General features: G+C 35.0%; 4 protein-coding genes across 4 annotated transcripts; 1 reads left to right on the plus strand and 3 right to left on the minus strand.

Annotated features, from left to right (window-relative positions):
• The first annotated feature begins 143 nt into the window (after nt 1–143).
• Nucleotides 144–2,548, plus strand: LOC11442814 (rust resistance kinase Lr10). Its single transcript, XM_024781231.2, has 3 exons — nt 144–986; nt 1,078–1,104; nt 1,211–2,548. Exons 1-3 carry the CDS (start codon nt 260–262, stop codon nt 2,314–2,316), a joined length of 1,860 nt encoding a protein of 619 aa, XP_024636999.1. The 5' UTR covers nt 144–259; the 3' UTR covers nt 2,317–2,548.
• A 1,639-nt stretch (nt 2,549–4,187) lies between these two features.
• On the minus strand, nt 4,188–5,842 carry LOC11443623 (ubiquitin-conjugating enzyme E2 28). Its single transcript, XM_003607136.3, has 4 exons — nt 5,537–5,842; nt 5,330–5,457; nt 4,602–4,706; nt 4,188–4,505 (listed from the first exon to the last, which is right to left on the minus strand). The coding sequence occupies exons 1-4, from the start codon at nt 5,604–5,606 to the stop codon at nt 4,362–4,364; spliced, it is 447 nt and encodes a 148-aa protein (XP_003607184.1). The 5' UTR covers nt 5,607–5,842; the 3' UTR covers nt 4,188–4,361.
• A 928-nt stretch (nt 5,843–6,770) lies between these two features.
• LOC11445417 (rac-like GTP-binding protein RAC1) lies at nt 6,771–9,964 on the minus strand. The gene is made up of 7 exons (XM_003607138.4): nt 9,651–9,964; nt 8,913–9,000; nt 8,716–8,825; nt 8,573–8,636; nt 7,617–7,681; nt 7,392–7,457; nt 6,771–7,306 (listed from the first exon to the last, which is right to left on the minus strand). Exons 1-7 carry the CDS (start codon nt 9,747–9,749, stop codon nt 7,205–7,207), a joined length of 594 nt encoding a protein of 197 aa, XP_003607186.1. The 5' UTR covers nt 9,750–9,964; the 3' UTR covers nt 6,771–7,204.
• A 3,252-nt stretch (nt 9,965–13,216) lies between these two features.
• Nucleotides 13,217–14,509, minus strand: LOC120579967 (ATP-dependent DNA helicase PIF1-like). The gene has a single exon (XM_039832759.1). It carries the CDS (start codon nt 14,507–14,509, stop codon nt 13,217–13,219), a length of 1,293 nt encoding a protein of 430 aa, XP_039688693.1.
• Nucleotides 14,510–24,513: the final 10,004 nt, after the last annotated feature.

Consider the following 24,513-nt stretch of genomic DNA (forward strand, 5'->3'; position numbering starts at 1 on the left):
CCTGGGCCCACGGTTTAGGGACAAAAGATTTTTAGAGTTTGGACAAGAATTAAGAAATAAGTATCTAGTAACTCCGTAATCCGTATTAATCACGTATATATTTAAAACAAAAACATTAAATGTATCTAGTAATTAGCGATGACACTTATATAATATTTAGTGATCTAATTTGTTACAAAAAGAAGTGTGATTGATCAGCACTAGGTCAATAAGTCATATTGGTTTGTTAGATGGACATGGTGATTGATCAGCATTCGAAATGGCTATTTGGTTAAAAACTCTCATCCATGTGTTCTTGTTCTGCTTTTTAATTACAGTTGAAATTGCGGAAACTAGTTTTCATGATGACCCATGCAAAGAATCAAGTTGTGATGGTATTCATGGACCATTCATAAGATTCCCGTTCAGACTCAAAGGAAGACAGCCACAATGGTGTGGCCACAATGATTCCTGGTATGAACTATACTGCACCGACACCAACCAAACGGTGTTAGAGCTTCCCTTCTCTTCGAAAACCATCCTCAAAACCATAAACTACACTTCACAAATTATAACAGTATCTTATCCTGAATTCTGCCTTCACAAACAGATTCCTAACTTCAACATATCCTCATCACCTTTTCAGTTCAATTACGAATTTGGACTCAACCAGTATGCTTTATTCAATTGTTCAGCAACTTCTCACAGAAAAACATATTATACATATTATAATATATTAACATCTGGAAACTTTTCTTGTCTCAACGTGCCGGGATTTGAAGTTATAGCGGTGCAATCCATATCATCAATAATCGGGACACCCTTGTTGTCCTGTACCAGAATCCAAGACCTTGTATTGTTGCCTAATTCTTTGTTTAACAACAACGTTGATGCGGGTCTCAATTGGTTTCAACCAGACTGCAGAAACTGTGAGCGAAAAGGTGGGCAATGCAAGGCCAACAGATACGCATCTCAACATGAATTTGATTGCATAGGCATCGATAAAGGTACAGTTTCTTTTATTTAGCTTCACAAAGAAATTATGATGTTATACTCTTCATTTCATAATGAGTTACACATCTTTAATTTTTTTTGCAGGTCTATCAAAAGGGAAAGTGATTGCTGGTATGCTTTTCAAAGCCCTGTGTTGTTTGGCATAGTGAATGATAATTATAGGAAATTAAGTTGCATATTTACTTGAAATTGATTTGTTTTATAATACGATGTGCAGGTGGAATACTAGGCCCATTTTCTCTTATATTTGTTGGAGTCACAGTCTATTGTATCTATGTAGCTTGCATTGAAAGGAAGAATTACATAAGAATCAAAAAGTTTTTGAAATATTATAAAGCTCTTAAGCCTTCCAGGTACTCTTATGCAGATATAAAAAGAATCTCAAATCAGTTTAAGGAAGAACTGGGGCAGGGAGCTTTTGGATCTGTCTTCAAAGGAAAACTCTCAAACGAAGTTCAGGTAGCTGTTAAAGTTCTAAACACTTCAACAGGAAATGGCCAAGAGTTCATCAATGAAATGGAAGCAATGTGTCAAATTCACCACGTCAACGTGGCTCGCTTGGTTGGTTTTTGTGCAGATGGAAACAAACGAGCCTTGGTGTATGAATTTTTACCAAAAGGTTCGTTGCAGAATTTCATATCATCTGCAGACAATAAGGATGTCTTTTTAGGTTGGGATAGGCTTCAAAACATTTCTCTTGGTATAGCGAAGGGAATTGAGTATCTTCATCAAGGTTGTGATAAACGAATTCTCCATTTTGATATCAAACCTCATAACGTATTGCTAGACGACAATTTCACACCCAAAATTTCTGATTTTGGTTTGGCAAAACTTTGTTCCAAAGAAAGAAGTATTGTGTCAATGACCACGGCTAGGGGAACTTTGGGCTACATTGCGCCAGAGGTATTTTCTAGAAACTTTGGCATTGTATCCTATAAGTCAGATGTTTATAGTTATGGGATGCTGCTTCTTGAAATGGTTGGAGGAAGGAAAGTAACCGATGTCACGGATGAGAATAACAATCATGTTCACTATCCACAATGGATTTATAATCTTCTAGAGAACAATGAAGATATAAAAATCGATATAGAAGGAGAAGAAGACACTAGAATTGCAAAGAAGCTATCAATCGTGGGACTTTGGTGCATTCAGTGGCATCCGGTGAATCGTCCGACCATGAAGGTTGTGGTTCAAATGTTGGAAGGAAATGGTGAGAAGTTAGAGATGCCACCTAATCCTTTTGCACCTTCATCTGCAACTGCAACTAGAACATGTGCTAGACGTCTCAACCTGGAGCTAGATGTCATCTCAGAAATAGAGTGAAGTTGAGATCAACAGTATATACCCCGTGTTATAAATTACAGTTTCTTTAAGTAAGTTTTATGTGCACTTATACTGATCGCTTCTATGGACTTTGATATTAATTTTTCTTGTATTTTAAATTTTGGGGTGAAAGTTTTAAGGGATGAGATTTATGTGAAAAACTCATCTGTGAATATGTTCACTCTTAATTTTTAGCTGAAATGGAAATGAAGATGTAACGAGCTTAAGTGAAGATACCACCTGTAATGAATTTTGTTTAATAAATGTTCAAAACTTTTCAAATAAAATCTATGCGAGTTCAGGTAACTGATATTTGCCTTATGAGCACAGGCTGTATGTTTTGCAGATCATCTTGTACATGAGCATACCTATTGTTATATCAAATACCATGTATATCACTCAATGTTTTTGAACACTTTGTCAGAATGCTTCTCCTGGCCCTTAAAAGGTTTCTCAAATACATTTTAGGGTTAAACTAGTAGGGAAAGTTTTTGTTGTTCTTGTTCTTGGTGTAACCTTTCTACTCTTAGTTATGCTGATCTATTAACTAAATTTGCTTTGGCAGTTATGCTGATTCAGTTTGGATAAAGGATGTGCCTGAAGATATTGCTTCTGCTTTGGCCTCTGATTTCATGCTAAATTCTTTCTCTAATGAATTAGAAATCAATTTTTCATTGAAAAAACTAATTAATATTTCTAACCAGATTTTTTTGGCATAAAAATAAGTGTAATAAACCTGCTTTCACTGTAAATAACAAATGTATTTGCAAAAATCATTTAGAGACGTATTGTAGTCGACTTGATTTCAGTGTGTGACTTAAATGTAGTAGACTTAATACCATGGTCTTATTCTTTATGCTTTCAATGTATGTCATAACATCGCATAACATTTGCAAAATTAGGCTGCAAACACAGAATACAATGATTGATATATAATTAAACATAACATTAGCAAAATATGGTACTATCATACCTACTATCAATTTATGTCCTAAAATAGATCCATAATTGAACTTAATTAACATCAGTAAATCTAAGAGTAACTTCGACAAGTGTGTTGCAAATATGCAGAGTAACTTCAGTCTAGAACCAACAAAACACAAAACAGTAAACAAGAGTAGCAAACCCTACAACTAGCAAACCCATGAGTAACTTCCACAAGTATGCAGAAAATAATAAATATGGTACAATAGTAACTTAAGTCTATGATCTATAAAACACTAAAAAAGAGTAGCAAACACTACATCCAGCAAGCAAGAAACACATATATGTGGACCTCCATTGTGTAATTCGATGAGTAGACATAATGCAGAACTAGAAGGACCGGTTTGCAGAGGATGGACATTTCTTCTTCTTCTTCTTCTTCTTGTTTATTTATTTTTTAGGCAAAAGAAGAACATTGCTTGGAGGCCTAAATGTAGGTGTTGATGGTCAGATCGATCATGTGGAAACTGCTGACGAAGGACTTGAGTTAACGAATGTGCTGGTGGTCAGAATGATTGTGTGGAAGTTTGTTGTGTCATAGGAACATGTGGCCTATAATTGGAGTTAGTCTTACAATTTATGGTGGTGATAGTGGTGAAGGTGGATCTTAAATTGTAAATACTAGCTCTAAATTATGTATTTGGGAGGACTAGCAATCAAAACATATTTTATAACACCACCTTCCTTTGTCGCCACCATTCGTTGTCAACCATAGTCAATGGCAATCATAATGGAAATGAAGCGAGATTTTAGGGTTTCTAAATGAATAGAAATTGTGTGTCTTTTGCTTTAGTTAGGGAGGAGTCAATTTAAGGCTTCAAATTTGTTGACCTGAGGAAGTGAACAATGATTTAGCCCTTCTTGGTACATTTTTAATAGGCTGAATATAAGAAAAGCACCAAAAGAGAGTAGAATTTATTCATATAGAGCGTGCAGCAATTACAAACTTTGAGAAAAATTCTTATATGTATGCATGTTGTTCAGCACTGCCCAAATTTCAAGGCCACGTCTTATACAATTCAAACAAAAAAGTATTGAAGGAGACAAGAGGACAGAGATTGTTATCCCATAGCAAACTTCTGAGTCCAGCTTCTAGCAGTGGACTCATACTTGACTCTGTCTGTCTTGCACATATGAGCAACTTCAGGTACAAGAGGGTCATCAGGATTTGGATCCGTTAGCAGAGAACATATGGAGAGCAGTACCTGTATCATCATGATTTTTAACAATCATTCAGCATCTTTATATAAAATGGATAGAAACTAACGGCGTCAACGAGGAATGGTTCACAATAACATGACCTTGGATATTGTCAGAGCAGGACTCCATTGTTCTTTGAGTATATCTAGGCAAATATTGCCATTGCTGTTAATGTTGGGATGGAATACCTTGGTTCTGAATGCAACCTGCAAAATCATTTTTTATACTAACCATCAATGATAATGAATACCAAGATTTTAAATCTTGGTTACGTAGCATCATGATCCTTGATATTACAGAAAGCTGCAGCCAAATACAGCTGATGCAGCCTCAACCGCCGTCAAGTTATGGTTACAGAGACATCAAAAATTGTGATGTCAAGACCTAAATCCTTTCAACAGACCTTTTAGTTAAAAAAAAAACCCTGTTATACAGACCGGCCTAAATCGCAACAACACACTTTTTTCTTAAAAATAAAACCTGTTATATGGATCAGGATCTACTGCAGTAAAAAAATGACACAGTTACACACAGTTTTCTATCTCAGTTGTTAATCTGAGATCGGTCAGTTCAAAACAACCTCGACAGTTATAGTGAGATTTGATGGTGGAGATTGAAAACCCGTGTGACAGTTATTGCACCAAATCCAAATTCCTGTTATACATAACAAATCATACAATATATAAAGTTGAAGACAAACATATCTTATTCGGCTATTATACGCAAAAAGGAAGAGACTTTTCGCCTATCTAGAGTCACTTATTAACAAGTTGCATCTGAAATCAAGAAAACAAGTATCACAGTGTTTTAAAAGTACTTTGGTGTATACCTTGGGAGGTTTGAAGGGATAATCAGGAGGAAAATGAATGGTTACAAGGAAAACACCACCAGCATAGGGACTATCATTTGGACCAATGATAGTTGCTTGCCAATGAAACATGTCCTCGCCGACTGGACCTGAAACTCGTCATAACAAACACATCACACTACAGTTATTGTTAAATAAACCAGTTCAAGTTTCATTCAAACTCTTTACCTGCACTGCATGAGGTTGGTGGATCTCTCTGCAAGTCCTTAAGCTCCTTAACTATTCTCTTGGACGCCATATTCAAGTGCTTCTCTTCTCAGTATGGATTGGAGAATACTAGCAAATTACAAGAAATAAAACAGGTTGCAGGCATATTTATTGGAGCATATAGTGGGTGTTGGAGAAGAGACAATGAAAGGAATCAATGCAAGAGCTCCATTTGTTGTTTTTTTACCAATGGAGGTGGGTACAGCATATATTCCTCAAGAAAAGGAAGATAAGATTACAAGAATAAAGGATGCTGCTTGCCATATTACTTTGTATTTTAGCCGCTTTCAACTAAGATATAATTAATCATTGATTTTCTTCCATCATTTTCAAACTGCTTGGCCTACCCACTAGGATTGAACTAGTGGTGAGAAGTGTGAATATTTTTTGAGGTCATGAATTCAAACCTTGCTGTCCATCCACACAAAATCCTTCTATAGGAAATTATATATATCAAAGTACAATATTGAATGTAGAAAGAATTTTTTGTAGGGAAAAATCTAGAAAGAGTTGATGATTAATTAAATATAGTATTGTTTACTATTTTAAATTAAAGCAAGTCCAGCATCTCTTGATGACTCTTCAAAGTTCAAACCTTCTTCATTTTTCTTCGTTTTTGCCTTAGGTACGACTTCCCTTGTTTAATGTATTGATGCCAAAACAAGATACCCAGTTAATGACGGCCTCACAAAATCCAACCCACGTCCAAAAAGAAGAAATGAGATCCACATTCCACAATTTGAAAGCCGACCCTATCATATCCATAAGCTCAGTATCTGATCAACTTGTAAGAAGTGAAAGAAGACTTTAGTTTTGTTTAGTTTTTTTCCTTCAAAATACTGTATAATCCTGTGCAAGAATAAAGTTGTTGACAGCTCCATGGTATTCTATACTTTATTACTACTCTTAAGCTAACTTTCAATTTTAAAATACGGTGTAGTCCACAAGAAAAAACTTCCCGGAAGAATTTGAGTTCAAACTAGATCAATCTTTTGTCAGACCTTACTTACCTCTTGGATCCAGACTACATAAACCTTTTTCATATGAAAACAAGAGCATTAAGGGGGAAAAAATAGGTTTAATCATTTGCAGTTGTCATAAGGTTTTATGGTAAAGTTAACTAAACCAACTGAACTTTGGATTATAAATTAGAACTTCTAGTACTATAATAGTCACTTGAAAGAAATTGGAAGAATGAACCAATGAACAAACCGAGCTATATTAAGGCTGTTAAGTAGCTAACATAATTAATTACATATACTTAGTTCACATCCAAAGCACATATGTTGCAAGCACTTCCTAAGATTAGACTACAATGTGAGTAAAACCCATGTCCACAAATGGAGATGACCATTTGATAATCAATACAAAAGGTAAACATTCCGGAGAAACACAACAATTGTACACACCAAACATGATGGAATTATGACTTTACATATTATCCTTCAGCCAGAGACAAATAGCTTGATTTTTTATAAGCAAGCTTTAACGCGGTCAGTTGGACATGGCGGTTCCTCCATCTAGGTCGAAAATAGTATAAGATATATATAGAATCAGAATGGCAAAGACTACCAGGAAATGGCTACTGTCATGTCATCCTCCACGAACTACAATACGAAGAACTGAAGATCACAAAATGGAACAGGCTTTTTGCCCCTTTCTCTTTGTTTTCTTTTGCTTTGGTGGCTGTAGAACTACTTTGATGGCCGAATCAAAAACAGCCTTCACATTCTGTATCCAAAGGTTAACATAGATAAGGTTATGGTACTCTTTAAACTCCAGAACTATCAAAGATTCAAATAACATATATATATACCTTCTGTGTTTTGGAACTACATTCAATGTAAACTGGAGCACCGATAAGTTTTCTCAGTTCCTCACCCTTCAGAAAATATAGTAAATCAAATCAGACTGATAAGCTATAAGTAAGCTGATGCCTAGTTATTAGCAAACAAAGGCTAAAAGACAAACAATTAAATAGGAAACAACGTAAAAGCAATTAACAGTATATATGCAGGAAGTATTAGCAAATAGCAAGTACCTGTGCTGTGGTGATTGGCGCCGCACCAGGATGGTCTTGAAAGAACTGGCTATCATCCCGAAGATCTACAAGACATAGATTTAGTTGCCATAAAATGGCCAAGCAAACAAATCATGACAAGTTTATAACAGAACCATCAAATATATATGTTTAATTAATTTAAGTTAAACCCTATATATAGGAGTAAACACATTCCCAAAAAAAACTGTGAAAACTGAAAACTATCAACAGACAGATTTCAGAACAGAAGCTGTTCATTTGTAACAGACTATTAGAAAAAGTAACTCTGACTAGTCATGAAGTCAATGACTTATTATGTCGAGCACTGGCTCCACCATGGTAACTACTCATGTACTAAGAAGTTGCACTTTTCTCCCATTTTAAAATTCTTAATACACTTCATAAGTCCAGACATTTCAAGCTTTATCAGTAACACTCGTGCAGCACTGAAATCAGCTTACACTATACTTTCCTTTTAGTTTTACATCAAACAAAGATAAAAAATGACAAAGGCTATTATATATTTTAGATGGTCTTAAATGAAAACTAAAATATAACATTCCTTAAAATTCTTGGTTATATCTGAACCAATTGTTGGTTTAAGTCGTAACTGAGGTAAGCATGGAATCGAAGACAGGAAAGAATGGCTGTCTCTGAATCTGTACTGAATCAAAAGCCAAGCCATCAAGGGCAAGATACAACTGCAGTAACTCCAGATTCAAGAGTTTAGCCGAGCAGCACTTATTAAAGAATGGGTTTAATTAATAAATAATTAACTTCGCGCACATTAAAACAATGAGATACATAGCATGAATAAAAGAAAGCTATCAATATGGTCATTAAATGAAGAAACTTCACAAAATCAAAGAACTGTTAATGTGCTTCTCTGTCATAAAAGGAGCACATCAAATGAGTAAACAAATTTAGAGAAGGAAATGAAGGAGCAAGAATCTAACCAAGTTTTGTTCCAACGAGAATAATTGGAACACCAGGAGCATAATGCCTCAACTCAGGAATCCACTAGAAAAGGAGGAAGGAGAAAATTAGTCCAGTGTAGAAGGGAACAAAATAAAAATGAAAACAATAATACCAAGCTTACTTTTTTGGCAATATTTTCATAGCTGGCCTTGCTTATGAGAGAAAAAGCAAGCAGGAAAACATCTGCTCCACGATAGCTTAAGGGTCTTAATCTATTGTAATCTTCTTGGCCTGTTCCATAAGTTTGAATTAGATCAATGACTAGAAAATCTTAAATAACAAGATGAATTAGGTATATAGCAATGATGCTAAATGTACCAGCAGTATCCCACAACCCGAGATTTATAGTGCTCCCATCCACAACTACATTTGCACTGAAATTGTCAAAGACAGTCGGCACATAGTCCTGTTGACAATGAATCATTGCAGAGAAATAAAACATGTTACAATTACAGATTACTAAATCCAAAATCATCCTCATATATCAATCAATTGTAAGTCAAACAGCATTAATCTTTTTGAAGATTATTGCATCAATTCAAAAACAACAAAAGGACCAAAGTCCTAATGTTAAGTCATCATCATCTTTCAGTCAATTGTCAAGTCAAACAGCAGTAATCTTTTTGAAGATCATTGCATCAATTCAGAAACAAAAAAGGATCAAAGTCCTAATATCCTAAAATATAGCAATATCATCATAACATTTTACTTGGAGGAATTATGATACCTCCATAAAGTCATAGCAAAACAGAAATGCAGCAATTGAGAATCAAATCAAAATCAACATTAAAAATTCAATCAGAATATTTCCCTTTTCCACTTTTCACCCAAATCCAACAAATATCCCAAAAAATGAATCAAGACACCAAATCAAAGGATCAAACAATGAATCAAGAAAATCATAGAAACCAAAAAAAGAAACCAAAAATTGAATTTTGATAAATAAAAAAGCCAACCCATTTCTTATTTTTCACTTAATTTCAAAAATCAGCAACATAGAACTTGAATAGCACATAAAAATTGAACCTTTATGAAGAAACAAAGAGAATTACTAACCGTAGGGAAAGTGTTGCTGGTGTAGGAGATAAGCAAACAAGTCTTTCCAACGGCACCATCACCAACAGTGACACACTTGATGAACCTGGAACCACTCATTTCAGAACCTAATTATTCAAGTTTGTTGTGTTTCTTTGAGGTATAAACCCTAATTATTCACGTGTCAATGTTGTTGTGTGTTTGAGTTTGAAATTGGTAACTGTTCAAGAATAATCGGTGATGAAGATGAAATAGGGGGGTGAGGGTTTGAGAAAAAAAGGAAGAAAAATTGAATTTTTAGGTACAGGGGGCTGATTCTGCTTGATGTAGTAGAGCCAGCTTTTGCCAGCTAGATTATATTTTGGTTATGTTATTTTGCAACAATTTTCATATTTTTTGTTTTTTTATTAAATAAAGTTTAAATGAACTAAATTTTGAAAGGGTTAATTAAGTTTTTAGTCCCTATAAATATTCACAGTTTTGTTTTTAGTCCCTACAAAATAAAATCACACTTTTTAGTTCCTGTGACATTTTCCTTAAGCATTTTAGGGACTAAAAATGCTGATGGAAAAATTTTATAGGGACTAAAAAGTTTATGAAAAATTTTATAAGGACTAAAAATGTTGATGGAAAATTTTATAAGGACTAAAAAGTGTGATTTTATTTTTTAGGGACTAAAAACAAAATTCTAAATATTTATAGGGACTAAAAACTTAATTAACCCATTTTAAAAACTATTGATAATAAGGTATGCACCCAAATTCAAAGAAAGTTGATAGATGTGTTTAAGGATCATCAACTATAAAGATTATCATTGAATCCACGATCTTAGAAAGAGATACACAAAAAATAAGTTTCTTATAAAAAACAAAAAAATAAGTTGTGGTCCCACCATTATTAATTATTTTTTTACTTTTTGTTAGATTGGACGTCATTATTGAAGTTCGAACTCCAATACCTCCACTTATATGTATGAGTTTACGATAATTTTGTCATTTCATCTATCAAAAAATAAAAAAGAATAAATAGTGAGGATCCTAGCTCAATGAATTCCAACAACTCATATAAAATCTTCCATATCATTTTTTTGTTTGTTTAATGATCCATTTGTTTTAATCCTTTTAAGCTGACCACCTATTTATCCATCTTATTTATCTTCCATTTTTTGACCAGAGGACAAAATAAGAATCAAACTATGAAATCACTTGCTTGGTACATAAGCAAAAATAATAAAGAGGGAACAAATCGATTTACTTATAAAAAATTACTTTCCTAATGAATATACACAAATTTTAGATAGTTTTATTTTATTTTCCAATCGTATCTATCTATCTTTCATGTACTTTAAGACTTAAGAGTTAAGTTGAAAAAGGATGATTACTTGGTATTTTTAAATCAATTAACATATTTATAAAATTAACTTTGTTATTGACACTATTTCGATTTATTTTGTACTTTCTTAATTCTTCTCCGCATACAAATAAATAAATAAATTGAAGAAGAAAAGAAACATACAAATAAGGTATGAATAAGTGTGAAAGGGAGGAATGAGATTGGGAATTGACAAATGCATACATCTTCCATAAAATCCACATGACAAGAGTGGGAAGTGAGAACGATGTTAAAGGAAAACAATAACTCTCATCACAAATCCATAATAATGGTCACAACTCACAATTCACATCCACAAAGAAGGATGGTCCACGATTTTCCTTCATTAGGAAGCTATGCTTCATGAATGTGCATAGACGACTATATATGCTCATTAGCTTTTAGAGCATCTTCTATTTATGTGTAATTAAACCATGAAAATTACTAGTGAGAGTTAATGATACATGATAGTGATAAAATCATAAGTGATTGTATCTAGCTTATCCATAAATTTCAGTTAAAACCGGATCATTTTAAAGAACCAGGGTTTGAATTATGACGAAAATAATCATTGTTTTTACTGACTTTCAACCGAATGAACTTAAAATTATTGGCGTCTTTTTCATGAGAATCGGAGGTTAAATATATAAAGAGAGAATAATACTTGATCATAAGAAGCACGTACATTCCTCAGATTAGGCGTGTCCCGGTATCGGATACGTGTCGTGTCCGACATTAACACGACACTCACACTTGTAATTACACTAAATTATGTGATTTTTTTAAATTATTAATTGTGTCGACGTGTCAGTGTCCCTGTCGTGTCTGGTGTCCGTGTCCGTATCCGTGCTACGTATACATGTTAGAAATTTATTTTGCATGCTGTCCTTTTTGATACATCACACTCCAAAAACATAGTTAAATATCAATTACATCAATATCAAAACTCACCTGGCATTAAGCTTATGTGGACTAAATTTCACAAAAAATAAAACTGCTTAAAATCAATGGTTTGTTGAGCATGATATCATGCATAAAAGAAGTAGTTGTTTGTAGGGGCTAGTGGTACCCCCTCACCTAATCACGTTAAAGAGAGTATCTCTAAACATAAAGTCAGCAACAAATATCAATTCTTACGTAACCATAGGGTGTGACCATGTGGTTTTAGGTTCATCTGCTCACTGATTAAGCAAAGGAACAATCATCTTTGTTCAAAGAATTAAACGCAACCAACAAAGGAAGAGACAAATATATAAGAAATTACACAGAGAAAGTCAAGGGTGTTTTTTTTAGATGAAACAAAGACATGGCAGGTTTCTCTTGGATTTTTTTAACTGAATTTATACCTAAAACAACGTGAATCAACGGTCGGTGGCCTTATTTTAAGCAACCTCAAAAATATATTCAATTTCGGGTTGATATTTTAAAGTGTAGTTCTTTGTACAATTAATCATTCCAAAAGAGAACAGTAATTTATTTTGTTTAAGGAAAATATTAACAAAATGGTAATTTTTTTATGAAATATTTGACTTTCTTATAAAATGATTTCTTATTTTAGAATCATTAAATAGAATACTCTAAAGAGATAACATAACTTTTTGTTTAATATAAATGGTAATCTCTAATAGTTTATTGTACAAATGTTGTACATGTAAGATAATCTTGTACTCCGTAAACTATAAGCTTGAATAACAATAGAAATGTACTACACTCACTTTACAATATGAGACATAGACATAATTGGTCAAACTCTAACCACAATTACCCGTGTATTTTTTATTTGTATTTTTCGTGTCTTTTTACTTTTCAACTAGATTTTTGTTTTAACAATTCTCTTGCATTGGACTGTTGAGTCTATCTTTTATTTGTATGTGGATCATCTCACTTCTATATTTTAAAACATTTGCTTTTTCATCTAACTAAATCATCCACCCGTGCTACCGCACGGGTCATATCTATTGGAAACAAATCATGCAAATAAGACCACATTAAAGTTTTTGCGGTGCAAAATTAAAATTTTTTAAGAAAAAGAAAACAAAATAAGATTAAAAATTCATTCACGTGGGTAGATAGCGTAAAATTACTCAATAAACTACATTATAAGTGCTTTCCATTTCATGAATATCTCTTGGAAATAAAACATGTTAAACCTACGAAATAAAATGCTTGTGTTGCAAATTAAAATGTTTAAAACAAAATTACAATAAAGAAAGCCCTCAATTGGGTAGGTTTCGGAAAACCTCCTTGTAAACTACATTAGAAGTGCTACTCATGCTTCGACCATTTTCATTAGTCATTAAAATTTTCAAACCACTCATGGATGTCACTCTGGATATTGCAACATAAAGTTGACAATGAGAGAACACGGGTTGAGGATGGTACACAACAATTTCTTTCGGTGATTGTCCTTGACTCTTATTGATTGTCATTGCAAAACAAGTAGATATAGGAAACTGCCTACGTTGGAATTTGAACGGTATTCTAGTATCAGACGGTTCTAGTGTCAGCCTAGGTATATATACCTTGTCACCAATGTTGCTACCTGTTATCATCTTTCCTTCAAGAACATATCTACCCATTTTGGTAATTATCAACCTAGTACCATTGCATAGTCCTGCTGATTGGTCTAGATTTCTCAACAACATAATGGGTACTCCAACTTTTATCTTTATTTTATGATTGGGAAGATCGGATGCAGTAATGGTGTTAAGAAATTCTTGTGTGTGCACATCATCTGGCCTATTAACCATGGATGGGTTTGCCAACGGGGAATCGCAGCTTAAATATGTTATCTCTTCTCCAGGAATAAGAGACATAACATATTCATTTATATCTTCAACAGTTACATTTTTAGGTGTCAATATTGCTCTATCTTGGAAGAAAGATATATCATGCATATTCATTAAAAGAGATGGATAAATGCATTGAATCATTGGAGCAATAGGATCACCTGAACAGTGTATAAGCAGATCTTCAAGAATCTGAACTTCAATATGCTCATCATTTTCTTCACCAATGCTGCCATCTCCAATTGCAAGCACCCACTCACTAAAATCCTTTCTTTCATGAAAGTCCTTGCTTGAACTTCCGTGCAATAGCCTCATATTAGTGGTTAAAGTTAACATTTCACAATGAGACCACAGTGGTGAAGAGTTGATGCTAGCATGTACAATGTCTGGCCTTGTAGCTTTAGGCATCACAGGAAGGATCTGTCGAAAATCACCTCCTAAAACAACCACTTTTCCACCAAATGGGATATCAAGTCTGCCATTATTGCGATGTCTGAGAACGTCTCTAAGTGTCCGATCAAGAGCCTCGAAATAATATCTGTGCATCATTGGTGCTTCGTCCCGTATGATAAGTTTTGCCCTATCTACCAGTTCTGCTAAATTTGTATTTGGATGAATAGTGCAAGTTGAACACTCGTCAACAATAAATGGAATTGCAAACCTTGAGTGAGCTGTTCCTCCACCTGGTATGAGCAATGTAACACCCCGTTTTCCCAACATAAAAATTCTTAAAAACATTTATCAGAGTAAGCATCATAAACAACGGGATATCACATAAAACATAATCCAAAACAGTTAAATAATAATTTAACCAATATCTTAAACATTGCAGCGGAAAATCATAATCATAATTCTTAAAACGTTTTGGCACGCAGGCCCCATCAAAGTTCATAATCATAATCCATAACATTATAAAAATAACATATTAGTCACGTAAGAGAATGAAGCATGCATAAACATAAACCCCATCCCGTTACGTATCAGAGCGACCTAGACGACACAGTGAGGCAAGGCCACTCACAGAAGCAACTGCACACTAAGCACGATCACCTGCAAGTTACCCATACGAAGGGCAACATTTTCAAGCAGAAGGGGTGAGATTTCATAACAAAATAATGTTAATCAAAGTAATTCGAATCATAATTAACATTAACATCATAATCATTCTTGGATAACTTTGCATATTCAAATAACAAGTATCACGTATTCATATATTCAACAAATATCACGTATTCACTTATTCAATCGTCATCAACAACATAGCATTATGGACATGACAATGTGACAATGCTCTTAGACTCCTTATATGCATGTGGTACCAATCGTCATCATAAGTATTAATATACTTTAATCGTGCGGAGGACAAAGCTCCTAATAATCGTGCGGAGGACAAAGCTCCTAATAAACGTGGTGAGGACTAAGCTCAATGAGATGCTATGCATGGACTCTTATGAACAAAACATCGTAATCAACATATCAACATGCATCCAACAATTTGGAGCTAAACGTCATCATTTCATCATATATAAATACATACAATGCACTTAGTTAAATAACAGCAACAGCATAATCAAGTCACATAACAGGATGATATCATTATATCAATAGCACATCAATTATTTCATAATTAAACTTCCATATCTTACATAAATATACAATACCTTAATCATACTCAATCAATATCAACATATCTTAAACAGCTTACAGACTGCATTTAACGTCATCATTAGGTCTTATCATCTTAAGGGGGTTCGCTCTTGATCAAAACGTGCGACACAAATCGCACAAACACTCATAACGCTCAAGGCTGGAGGTGCTCGCGAGGCGAGGGTTCTTGCTCGCCATGGCGAGTACTAAACAATTCCCAAACTAAAGTTGTTATGGGTCTAATCTTGCCCTACATTCATTCCTAATCATTACTAGGTATGCTCAGGCACACTAAGGCATTCAAGGTCCAACTAAAAAGGTCGAAACACAAAATCTAACATGCACTCTGCCTTAGCTCGCTATGGCGAGTAAGGTCGCTCGCTATGGCGAGCTGCATTGCACAACTCGCGAGGCGAGGAAACAGGGTTCGCGAGGCGAGTGATGAATGTTCATCACTCGCGAGGCGAGATTCATAGCTCGCCGTGGCGAGCGATGAATGTCGCTACGGCCAGACTTCCTAAATTCACAAAAACTCGACGTTTCACATGGTTCTAAGCTTGTTTTTGATTCCAAAGTTCGTCCTAAACATTATCTAAGGTCTAGGAACACTTTCTACATCAATTAAACCAATTCTCACCGTTTGATCATCAATTCTAAGGTTTTGACCTAGTTTTCGTTTTCTCCAATTCACTCCTAATTCTTGTTAACTAATCATCAGAATCACATTCAACTAACAATACTGAGTTATTAGTCTCACCCTTACCTGGTTATGAAGAAATCGCAGCCCTCTCTATGCTCTTCTCCCTTCTAAGCTTTTCTCCCTTTTTCAAAAGTTTTCACGTACAATGAGTTTCTAAAATATTAGGTCTTCTCCTATTTATATCTCTTCCTAATTACTTATCTTATCTCACTTTCACCCCCAAAACTATCTAAAATATCAAAACAGCCCTCAACTAAATATTTTATATTATTTTCAAATCTTTATTCTATTTAACAATAAAATAAATCTCATATCATAATCAAATCCTCAAAAACTCATAACATATCACGTCATCAATCAAATCATCATAAATCATCAAAACATACCAAAATCATGCATATATTATATAATTATAATATAATCACCTAAACTCGATTAAATAAACGATTAAACGAAAGTGGGCGTTACAACTCTCCCCCACTTAAAAGATTTTCGTCCTCGAAAATTTACCTCAAGTAAACAACTCTGGATAAGACTCCAGCATCTTACTCTCAAGCTCCCACGTCAAGCTTTCACCAGTCGCTCCCGACCAAACGACTCTCACGAGAGGTATCTCCTTGCCTCTCAACGTCTTCACTTTACGATCATCAATCCTCAACGGTAAAGTTTCTACCGTAAGGTTGTCTCTAACTTGCACATCGTCACTTTGAATTACATGAGATGGATCCGGAACATACTTTTGAAGTTGCGACACATGGAAAACGTTGTGCAAATTCGCAAGATGCGGCGGTAAACCCACTCGGTAAGCCACCGTTCCAACTCTTTCCAATATCTGATACGGACCAATGAACTTCGGGGTCAACTTCTTTGACTTCAAAGCACGTCCTACACCAGTCACAGGAGTGACTCTCAAAAACACGTGGTCTCCTTCTTGGAACTCAAGATCTTTTCTACGCTTATCATGATAACTCTTTTGTCGACTCTGCGACGCCTTCATTTTCTCTTGGATCATCTGAACTTTCTCAGTAGTTTGCTGAACAATCTCTGGTCCTAAGACCACTCTTTCTCCTGATTCAAACCAACACAACGGAGTTCTGCATCTCCGACCATACAAAGTCTCGAACGGTGCCATTCCAATACTAGAATGATAACTATTATTATAAGTGAACTCGATCAACGGAAGATGACTATCCCAAGTTCCTCCTTGCTCAAGAACACAAATTCTCAACAAATCCTCTAGCGACTGAATTGTCCTCTCCGACTGACCATCTGTCTGCAGATGATACGCCGAACTCAATCTCAACTTCGAACCCAAGGCCTCTTGCAAACTTTTCCAAAATCTAGAAGTAAATCTTGGATCTCTATCTGACACGATGCTCGAAGGAACACCATGCAACTTCACAATCTCCTTGATATAAATCTCTGCCAACTGGGCAACAGGGAAACTAATATTAATAGGTAGAAAATGAGCTGACTTCGTCAACCTATCAACAATAACCCAAATTGTGTCGCTCCCTCTCGGAGTATTCGGCAAACTCGTCACAAAATCCATCGATATACTATCCCATTTCCATTCTGGCACGTCTAAAGGTACCATCATCCTAGTAGGTTTCTGATGCTCAACTTTCGACTTCTGACAAACTAAACAGGAATACACAAACTGTGCCACATCTCGTTTCAAACCAGACCACCAGAAAATCTTCTTTAAATCATGATACATCTTCGTAGCTCCCGGATGAATACTCAAGCTACTTCTATGACTCTCTTCAAGAATCATCTTCTTAATCTCTTCATTGTCTGGGATACAAATTCTTCCTCGGAATCTCAACACACCTTGATTGTCGATTTTAAAATCACTGTCTTCAGCCTGATCTCTAGCAACCAACAAATCCACAAACTTTACATCAACTTTCTGTGCTTCTTTGATGCTTTTCAGAAATTCACTATCAATCTTCAGCATACCCAGTTTCACGCTCTGAGGTGTCCATTCACAAACCAAACTCATATCTCTGAACTGTTCAAGTAACTCGAACTCTCTGACCATCATGGCGGACATATGCAATGTCTTCCTACTCAAGGCATCCGCAACAACATTAGCTTTACCCGGATGATAATTCAAACCAAAGTCGTAATCCTTTAGCAACTCTAGCCATCTTCGCTGCCTCATGTTCAATTCCTTCTGATCGAACAAATACTTCAAACTCTTGTGGTCACTAAACACCTCAAACCTCGAACCATACAAGTAATGTCTCCATATCTTCAATACAAAGACTACGGCCGCTAACTCGAGATCATGCGTAGGATAATTCTTCTCATGAATTCTCAACTGTCTTGAAGCATAAGCTACCACTTTACCTCCTTGCATAAGTACACCTCCTAAACCCAACTTGGACGCATCACAATAAACCACAAAAGGTTCATCTGACTTCGGCAAAATTAACACTGGAGCAGTCGTCAAATGCTTCTTCAATTCACCGAAACTTTTCTCACAATGGACGTCCCACACAAAAGTTTTACCTTTACAAGTCAACTGCGTTAGCGGAAGAGCTAACTTAGAAAATCCTTCAATAAACCTTCTATAGTAACCAGTTAAACCCAAGAAACTTCTAATCTCTGTAACGGACTTAGGAGTCTCCCACTGTGATACCGCTTCAACTTTAGACGGATCCACTGCAATACCATCACCAGAAATAACATGGCCTAGAAAACTCACTTCTTTCAACTAGAATTCACACTTAGACAATTTAGCATAAAGCTTCTTCTCTTTCAACACTTGCAAAACAATCTTCAGATGCTCAGCATGTTCTTCTTCAGTCTTGGAGTAAATCAAAATATCGTCGATAAACACAACCACAAACCGATCCAAAAATGCATGGAAGATGCGATTCATATACTCCATAAACACTCCAGGTGCATTGGTCACACCGAAAGGCATAACTTTATATTCATAGTGACCATAACGCGTTCTGAAAGCTGTCTTCTGCATATCTTCATCCTTTACTTTAATCTGGTGATAACCTGACCTCAAATCAATCTTGCTGAAAACTCGTGCACCCACTAGCTGACCCATCAAATCATCAATTCTCGGAAGTGGATACCTATTCTTGATAGTTACCTTGTTCAACTGTCGATAATCAATACATAACCTCATACTACCATCTTTCTTCTTTACTAACAAAACCGGCGCTCCCCAAGGTGAAACACTCGGTCTAACAAACTTCTTCTCAAGCAAGTCTTCCAACTGTTTCTTCAACTCAGATAACTCAGAAGCAGACATACGATAAGGTGCCATCGAGACCGGCTTCGTTCCAGGGACAAGATCAATAGAAAACTCAACTTCTCTCTCTGGAGGCACATCAGGAATCTCATCTGGAAAAACTTCAGGAAATTCACACACCACCGGTAACCTATCAATCACTGCTTGATTCTCAATAGATAAGGTAGCCATTAACGAAAACATCAAGATACCGTCGCGTTCCAGTTGCTTCAGCTGCTTAGTAGATAAAAACTCTGCACCACTTTCCTCTTCGACGGAAGAGAAATATACTGACTTGCTAAAACAATTAATAAGAACGTGGTTGTACTCTAACCAGTTCATACCCAGAATCACATCCATACCGCTCAAAGGTAGACAAACTAAATCCATTTCGAAATCACGACCAAACATAGACAAAAGACATTTCAAACATACGAGAGAAGTAGTCACCGAACCCTTAGCCGGAGTTTCGACAACCATCTCTCCATTCATATCAGACAAATCAAGACCCAAAGCAGAAACACAATCGAAAGCAATAAAACAATGCGTAGCACCAGTATCAATAATAGCAACTAAAGGAGTATTATTAATATAGCAAGTACCTCTGATCAAACGATCCTCATTCTCTGTCTGAGTCCCAGTCAAAGCAAAGACCCTACCAGTAGTCGGCGCCCTCTTAGACTGAGTACACTGTGAACTAATGTGACCCTCTCCATTGCAATTAAAGCACACAATGTCCGTACGATTGCAATCAGCTACAACATGACCTTTCTTGCCACACCGGACACACTTCTTGATTTCCTCAGGGCAGGCGTTGCTCTTGTGGCCTTTCTCACCACAATTGAAGCACACAATCTCTGCAGCATCCTTCTTCTTAGGCCGCCTAACATCGACCATCTTCTGTTTACCTTTGTCAGCGGGGGCACTGTACGGCTTAGGACGACTCTGCTGTCCCTTGCCCTTCCTTTCATTCACTACCTTGTAGTGAGCCTTCGTATCCTCTTCGTAGATTCTGCAGCTATTAACCAAATCCTGAAAAACTCTCAGCTGTTGGTATCCAATCGCCCTCTTAATGTCGGGCCTCAAACCGTTCTCGAACTTGATGCATCTCGCAAGTTTTCATTGGTTGGATTATAATTCAATGTGCTTTTGTGATGGTTTTATTCGCTTTATATAGCATTGTTGAAAAGATATTTAAGAGACACGAATGATCAAAATGTGGATAATAAAAGACAACAATGAAGAAAAAGAATCTCTCAAAAAAAAAAAAAAACAATGAAGAAAAAGAAAAGAAATTTTCAGTTTAGGTTTTAACTTTAGCTTCTTGTGTTCTACCACACTATAGTTTGCAGAACACTTTTCTACCACTCGATTCTCTAAATAAAATGCAAGGACTGATGTAATACTAATATAGTAGTTATGCTTTTCTTTATGTCTCAAACCAAGTTGCTGAATTTTTTTCTCTTAACTTTCAGTTTTAGATGAAGCAAATAGAACACTATTCGAGCCTATCATGAAAAAAGTGTATGAATTAATAATATTTTTTTTTATTTGTATAATATTCAAATCAAAAGGACCTGTAAAATTGAGACACAAAACTTGTATACAGCACATAGGCAGTAATTTGTCAAAAGGTGGAAATCGACAAATCCAAATAGAAGAAAATGTTGTGCAAACACGAAACATGTGAAAACTTATGAAAATGAATATGACCTAACCCAACACATTAACAATTAGCTACTTAGATATGCATGTCATTGTATGAATATGATGTTTTTATTAGATTATGTCTTCGCGTAATAAAAACTTAAGGCTCACATTTTAGATTCATCCTAGGCCACTAAAAACTCGGTAACGGGCCTGTCAGTAGCAGCATGAGTTGAGAATATGTCATGTTGATCAAATTTTGGCTTTGAAATTTGTTCCTTATCTTCTCCCCTACATTAACTGTTTCTCCTATGTGCCATTTATTGGATGAAGGCTCCTCAATACTGGCTTATACAATTGTCTGATGGTCTCTTTTAATTTTGTTCTAGTTCTAGTATGGGGAAAAGTTATTGAGTTGGGATGGGAAGATAAAGAATGCATCATTTTCGGTCTTTAGCCCTTAAGGTGGAAATAAACTATAAAAAGGTTGCTATAGTATCCTATCATTGTATTCGCATGGTTTGAGTGTGAGGGGCAAACTTCTTTGGCTTTATCTGAAACACAACAAGAGGGAGATATGCATCTCGGAAGTCACTTGGCCACAGCAAAATTTGAGAAGTACAGTACAATGTGCATATCATATTTGCTTGCTTTTAGTCCCACATTGAATGATTCTATCATGTTTTTATACGTTTATATTTGCCTTAAGAATAATATAAATTTTCAAGTTCGGGGTCATTTTGCACATAAGTGCAAAACTTCAGGAGGGTATTTGCAAAACGTCATGTTCACTAACAGAAAAATTTGGCGGAGGGGTAAATTCATTAACGTTGTGCAATTTCAAGAGGATAATTGAAGTTTTGTTAATTTCAAAAGGACAATTGACGAAACTTGAAATTTTAAAGGGGTAATTACCTATTTACTTGATAAAGATGGGTTGGAAGTTACCGGCTAATGTATTGAAGCTCTTCAAGGTATAATAAATCATGTGCTACTAAGGGGGATATAAGTTCATACTAAGTCCACTAATTTCCATCATATTAGGCGTAACTATTATTCGTCAAAGTTCCTAATTATTGAATTTGCAGCTCTCTCTTTCCCTCATAGTATTATAAAATATTATCCCCATTTTTTTTTAAACAATAGGATAATATAGTACAGTCGTTATATACATAACATCAAAGACTCGATCATAAACAAAATTACTTTGTAAATATAAAATAAAAATATAAATGTCAAATTAAATAAATAATTAAAGGTATAAAACCCGGATCTTACAGGTTACAGATGACCCCTATATCCCTCGGGTAACTTTCATTCCACTCTCTTTATGTCTATATCTTGTTGATTGTTCCTTTCATTAGGTAAAGTTAACATTTATTCGGATTAGGTATTGATGGTCTATAAGCCTTGCATGATAAAGACCTGCCTAGTAATTTTAGTTACAACAGGTCGCAACCCTCACACACGAAGCATGTAAAGAGGAAATGCTTAAGCCAATGATCTGAGCCTATTGAGATTTATGACATAACACAACCCCTAAGCACGAGACCTATGAAAGTGAAATGTCTGAGTACTTATTTGGAGTGCATGTCGCACAATTTTTTTTGCATAAAGTTGTGTTTTGCCTTATTTAAATTATACAAATTAGATGGTTTCCATTCCTTTCTCTTCGGGCGATCTATAGGTGAAATGTTGTGTTTAGAGTTTCTATTATTGACTTGACTAAGGCTCAATCCATCAACAGATCAGGTCACCTCAATAGCTCTAAAAAAGACCATATTATGGACATACCTTATATGCACACTCAAATAAGGCAAGTGAACCTATCATATCATGATTTGTCTACAACTATCCTTTGATAGAGTTGTCTAAACTAAAAAGTTTTGGGTCCTAAAATCCTTAGCCTTTCACTATAAAGGCTAACTTATAAAGTACACGCTTTTTCAACCCTAAAACCTCAAATTAATGGGGTCTTCTTACTTGATTGTCGGCGTGCTAGCAGGCAACCCCCCTCCGCGGAGATACTGTTCAATGTCCCCTTTCAACCTTCCAGCAATCTCTAATTACATATCTTAGGTTGGAAGAATCAGTTGCGCCATCTATAAAAAGCGTACTTCTTTTACCACTGTTTTTTACTCTGAGATCACATGGCTAACCTAAATCGTAGAACTGCGGTCTCATCATCTTCATCTGAAGCAAACCACTATTTATTAACTTGTTAATAAATTAAGTTTGTATTTAACTTCCTTTAATTTATTTATAACTTTTTATTTATTTATGAAATATGTAATGTGTGAATATGAAAATTCTAATTAGTGCATTATGACTTTGACAAAAATAAAAAATAAACTTCGAAATATTTTTTTTTTTAAGGGAACTTCAAAATAATTTTTTACTTTTTGACTAAAAAGTCTTTTTAAAATAAGTTTTAACATATCAATGACGAAAAATGTTTTCTACAATTTCTACAGCATGAATAACAAATGTCTTTTTAGTGAACAAAAGTTAGTAATTTTTTTTTTGGGAAATGTAAAAAAAAAAACTTGGTGAACAAATGTGAGAAGAAAGGAGAGAGAGACACGTGTTTTTTCTCCCATTCACGCCCCTCGTCCTAATGGAAATTAATTGTAGAATAAAGACCAGTTTTAGTTTCTCGTAATTCTTTTTGTCAATTCAGTATCTCACAAGAAAATAATATCAAATTAGTCATTCATATTTTTAAATGGCCTCTACCTAAACGCGGTTACTATTGAAACTATTGGTTGATTTTGTCCTCTTTTGAAATCGCTGAAATATAGGCGTTCTTATGAAATTTATATGTGTGGTGATTCATGTGACGATGATGGATTTGCTATTGCAAAAACAATGTCAGGGTTGGTAGCTATTCTTGACCGATGCCCTCTTCTCGAATCTCTTGACTTGAGAGGATGTTTTAATCTCAATTGGAGTGGGTTTTCGTGGAAGAGATGCCATGGTTAGATAAAAGATTTACAACTTCGAAACGATGTCTCTTTAGATGACAATTTTGATGGTAAAGTTGAATATTATTCGGACAGTGAATGTGAAACTTCAGGTGAAGAAGATTTAGATAATCATAAATTCGGAAGGCTCTATTATGATAAATAATGTCTGTTATCTATTTTAGAATTTTAAATAAAATAATGACTAATTAGATTACAGTAAACAGTAATTTATATTACAAAATTCGTATGCATTAAGATGAACTATGTATAATGTAGATAAAAAAGAATGTATCGATAGAAATTGGATAAGTAAATAGAAATTTGATATTTCTATTGAATTTCTAAATGAATGTCAAATTTTAAATTAATAAATAGATTTTTGTCTTGGCATGGTTTCATCTTTTTTTGTATTGAACAAGGTTTCATTTAGCAAAAAAAAAGTCTATTCAATCTCTAATTTTACCATACATTGCAATCTTTTTTTTTAGTAAATAATTTATTGTTATCT

The sequence above is a fragment of the Medicago truncatula genome, chromosome 4 (assembly GCF_003473485.1).
Source record: "Medicago truncatula cultivar Jemalong A17 chromosome 4, MtrunA17r5.0-ANR, whole genome shotgun sequence".
NCBI classification, from domain to species: Eukaryota; Viridiplantae; Streptophyta; class Magnoliopsida; order Fabales; family Fabaceae; genus Medicago; species Medicago truncatula.

Coding starts and splice junctions, on each gene's coding strand:
- LOC11442814 (XM_024781231.2), top strand. CDS start 260: ATGGCTATTTGGTTAAAAACTCTCATCCATGTGTTCTTGTTCTGCTTT. Junction 987..1,077: donor TTGCATAGGCATCGATAAAG/GTACAGTTTCTT, acceptor TTTTTTTTGCAG/GTCTATCAAAAGGGAAAGTG. Junction 1,105..1,210: donor AAAAGGGAAAGTGATTGCTG/GTATGCTTTTCA, acceptor TACGATGTGCAG/GTGGAATACTAGGCCCATTT.
- LOC120579967 (XM_039832759.1), bottom strand. CDS start 14,509: ATGTTGGGAAAACGGGGTGTTACATTGCTCATACCAGGTGGAGGAACA.
- LOC11443623 (XM_003607136.3), bottom strand. CDS start 5,606: ATGGCGTCCAAGAGAATAGTTAAGGAGCTTAAGGACTTGCAGAGAGAT. Junction 5,458..5,536: donor ACCAACCTCATGCAGTGCAG/GTAAAGAGTTTG, acceptor GACGAGTTTCAG/GTCCAGTCGGCGAGGACATG. Junction 4,707..5,329: donor ATCCCTTCAAACCTCCCAAG/GTATACACCAAA, acceptor ATGATTTTGCAG/GTTGCATTCAGAACCAAGGT.
- LOC11445417 (XM_003607138.4), bottom strand. CDS start 9,749: ATGAGTGGTTCCAGGTTCATCAAGTGTGTCACTGTTGGTGATGGTGCC. Junction 8,637..8,715: donor ATGAAAATATTGCCAAAAAA/GTAAGCTTGGTA, acceptor CTCCTTTTCTAG/TGGATTCCTGAGTTGAGGCA. Junction 7,458..7,616: donor CGCCAATCACCACAGCACAG/GTACTTGCTATT, acceptor TATTTTCTGAAG/GGTGAGGAACTGAGAAAACT.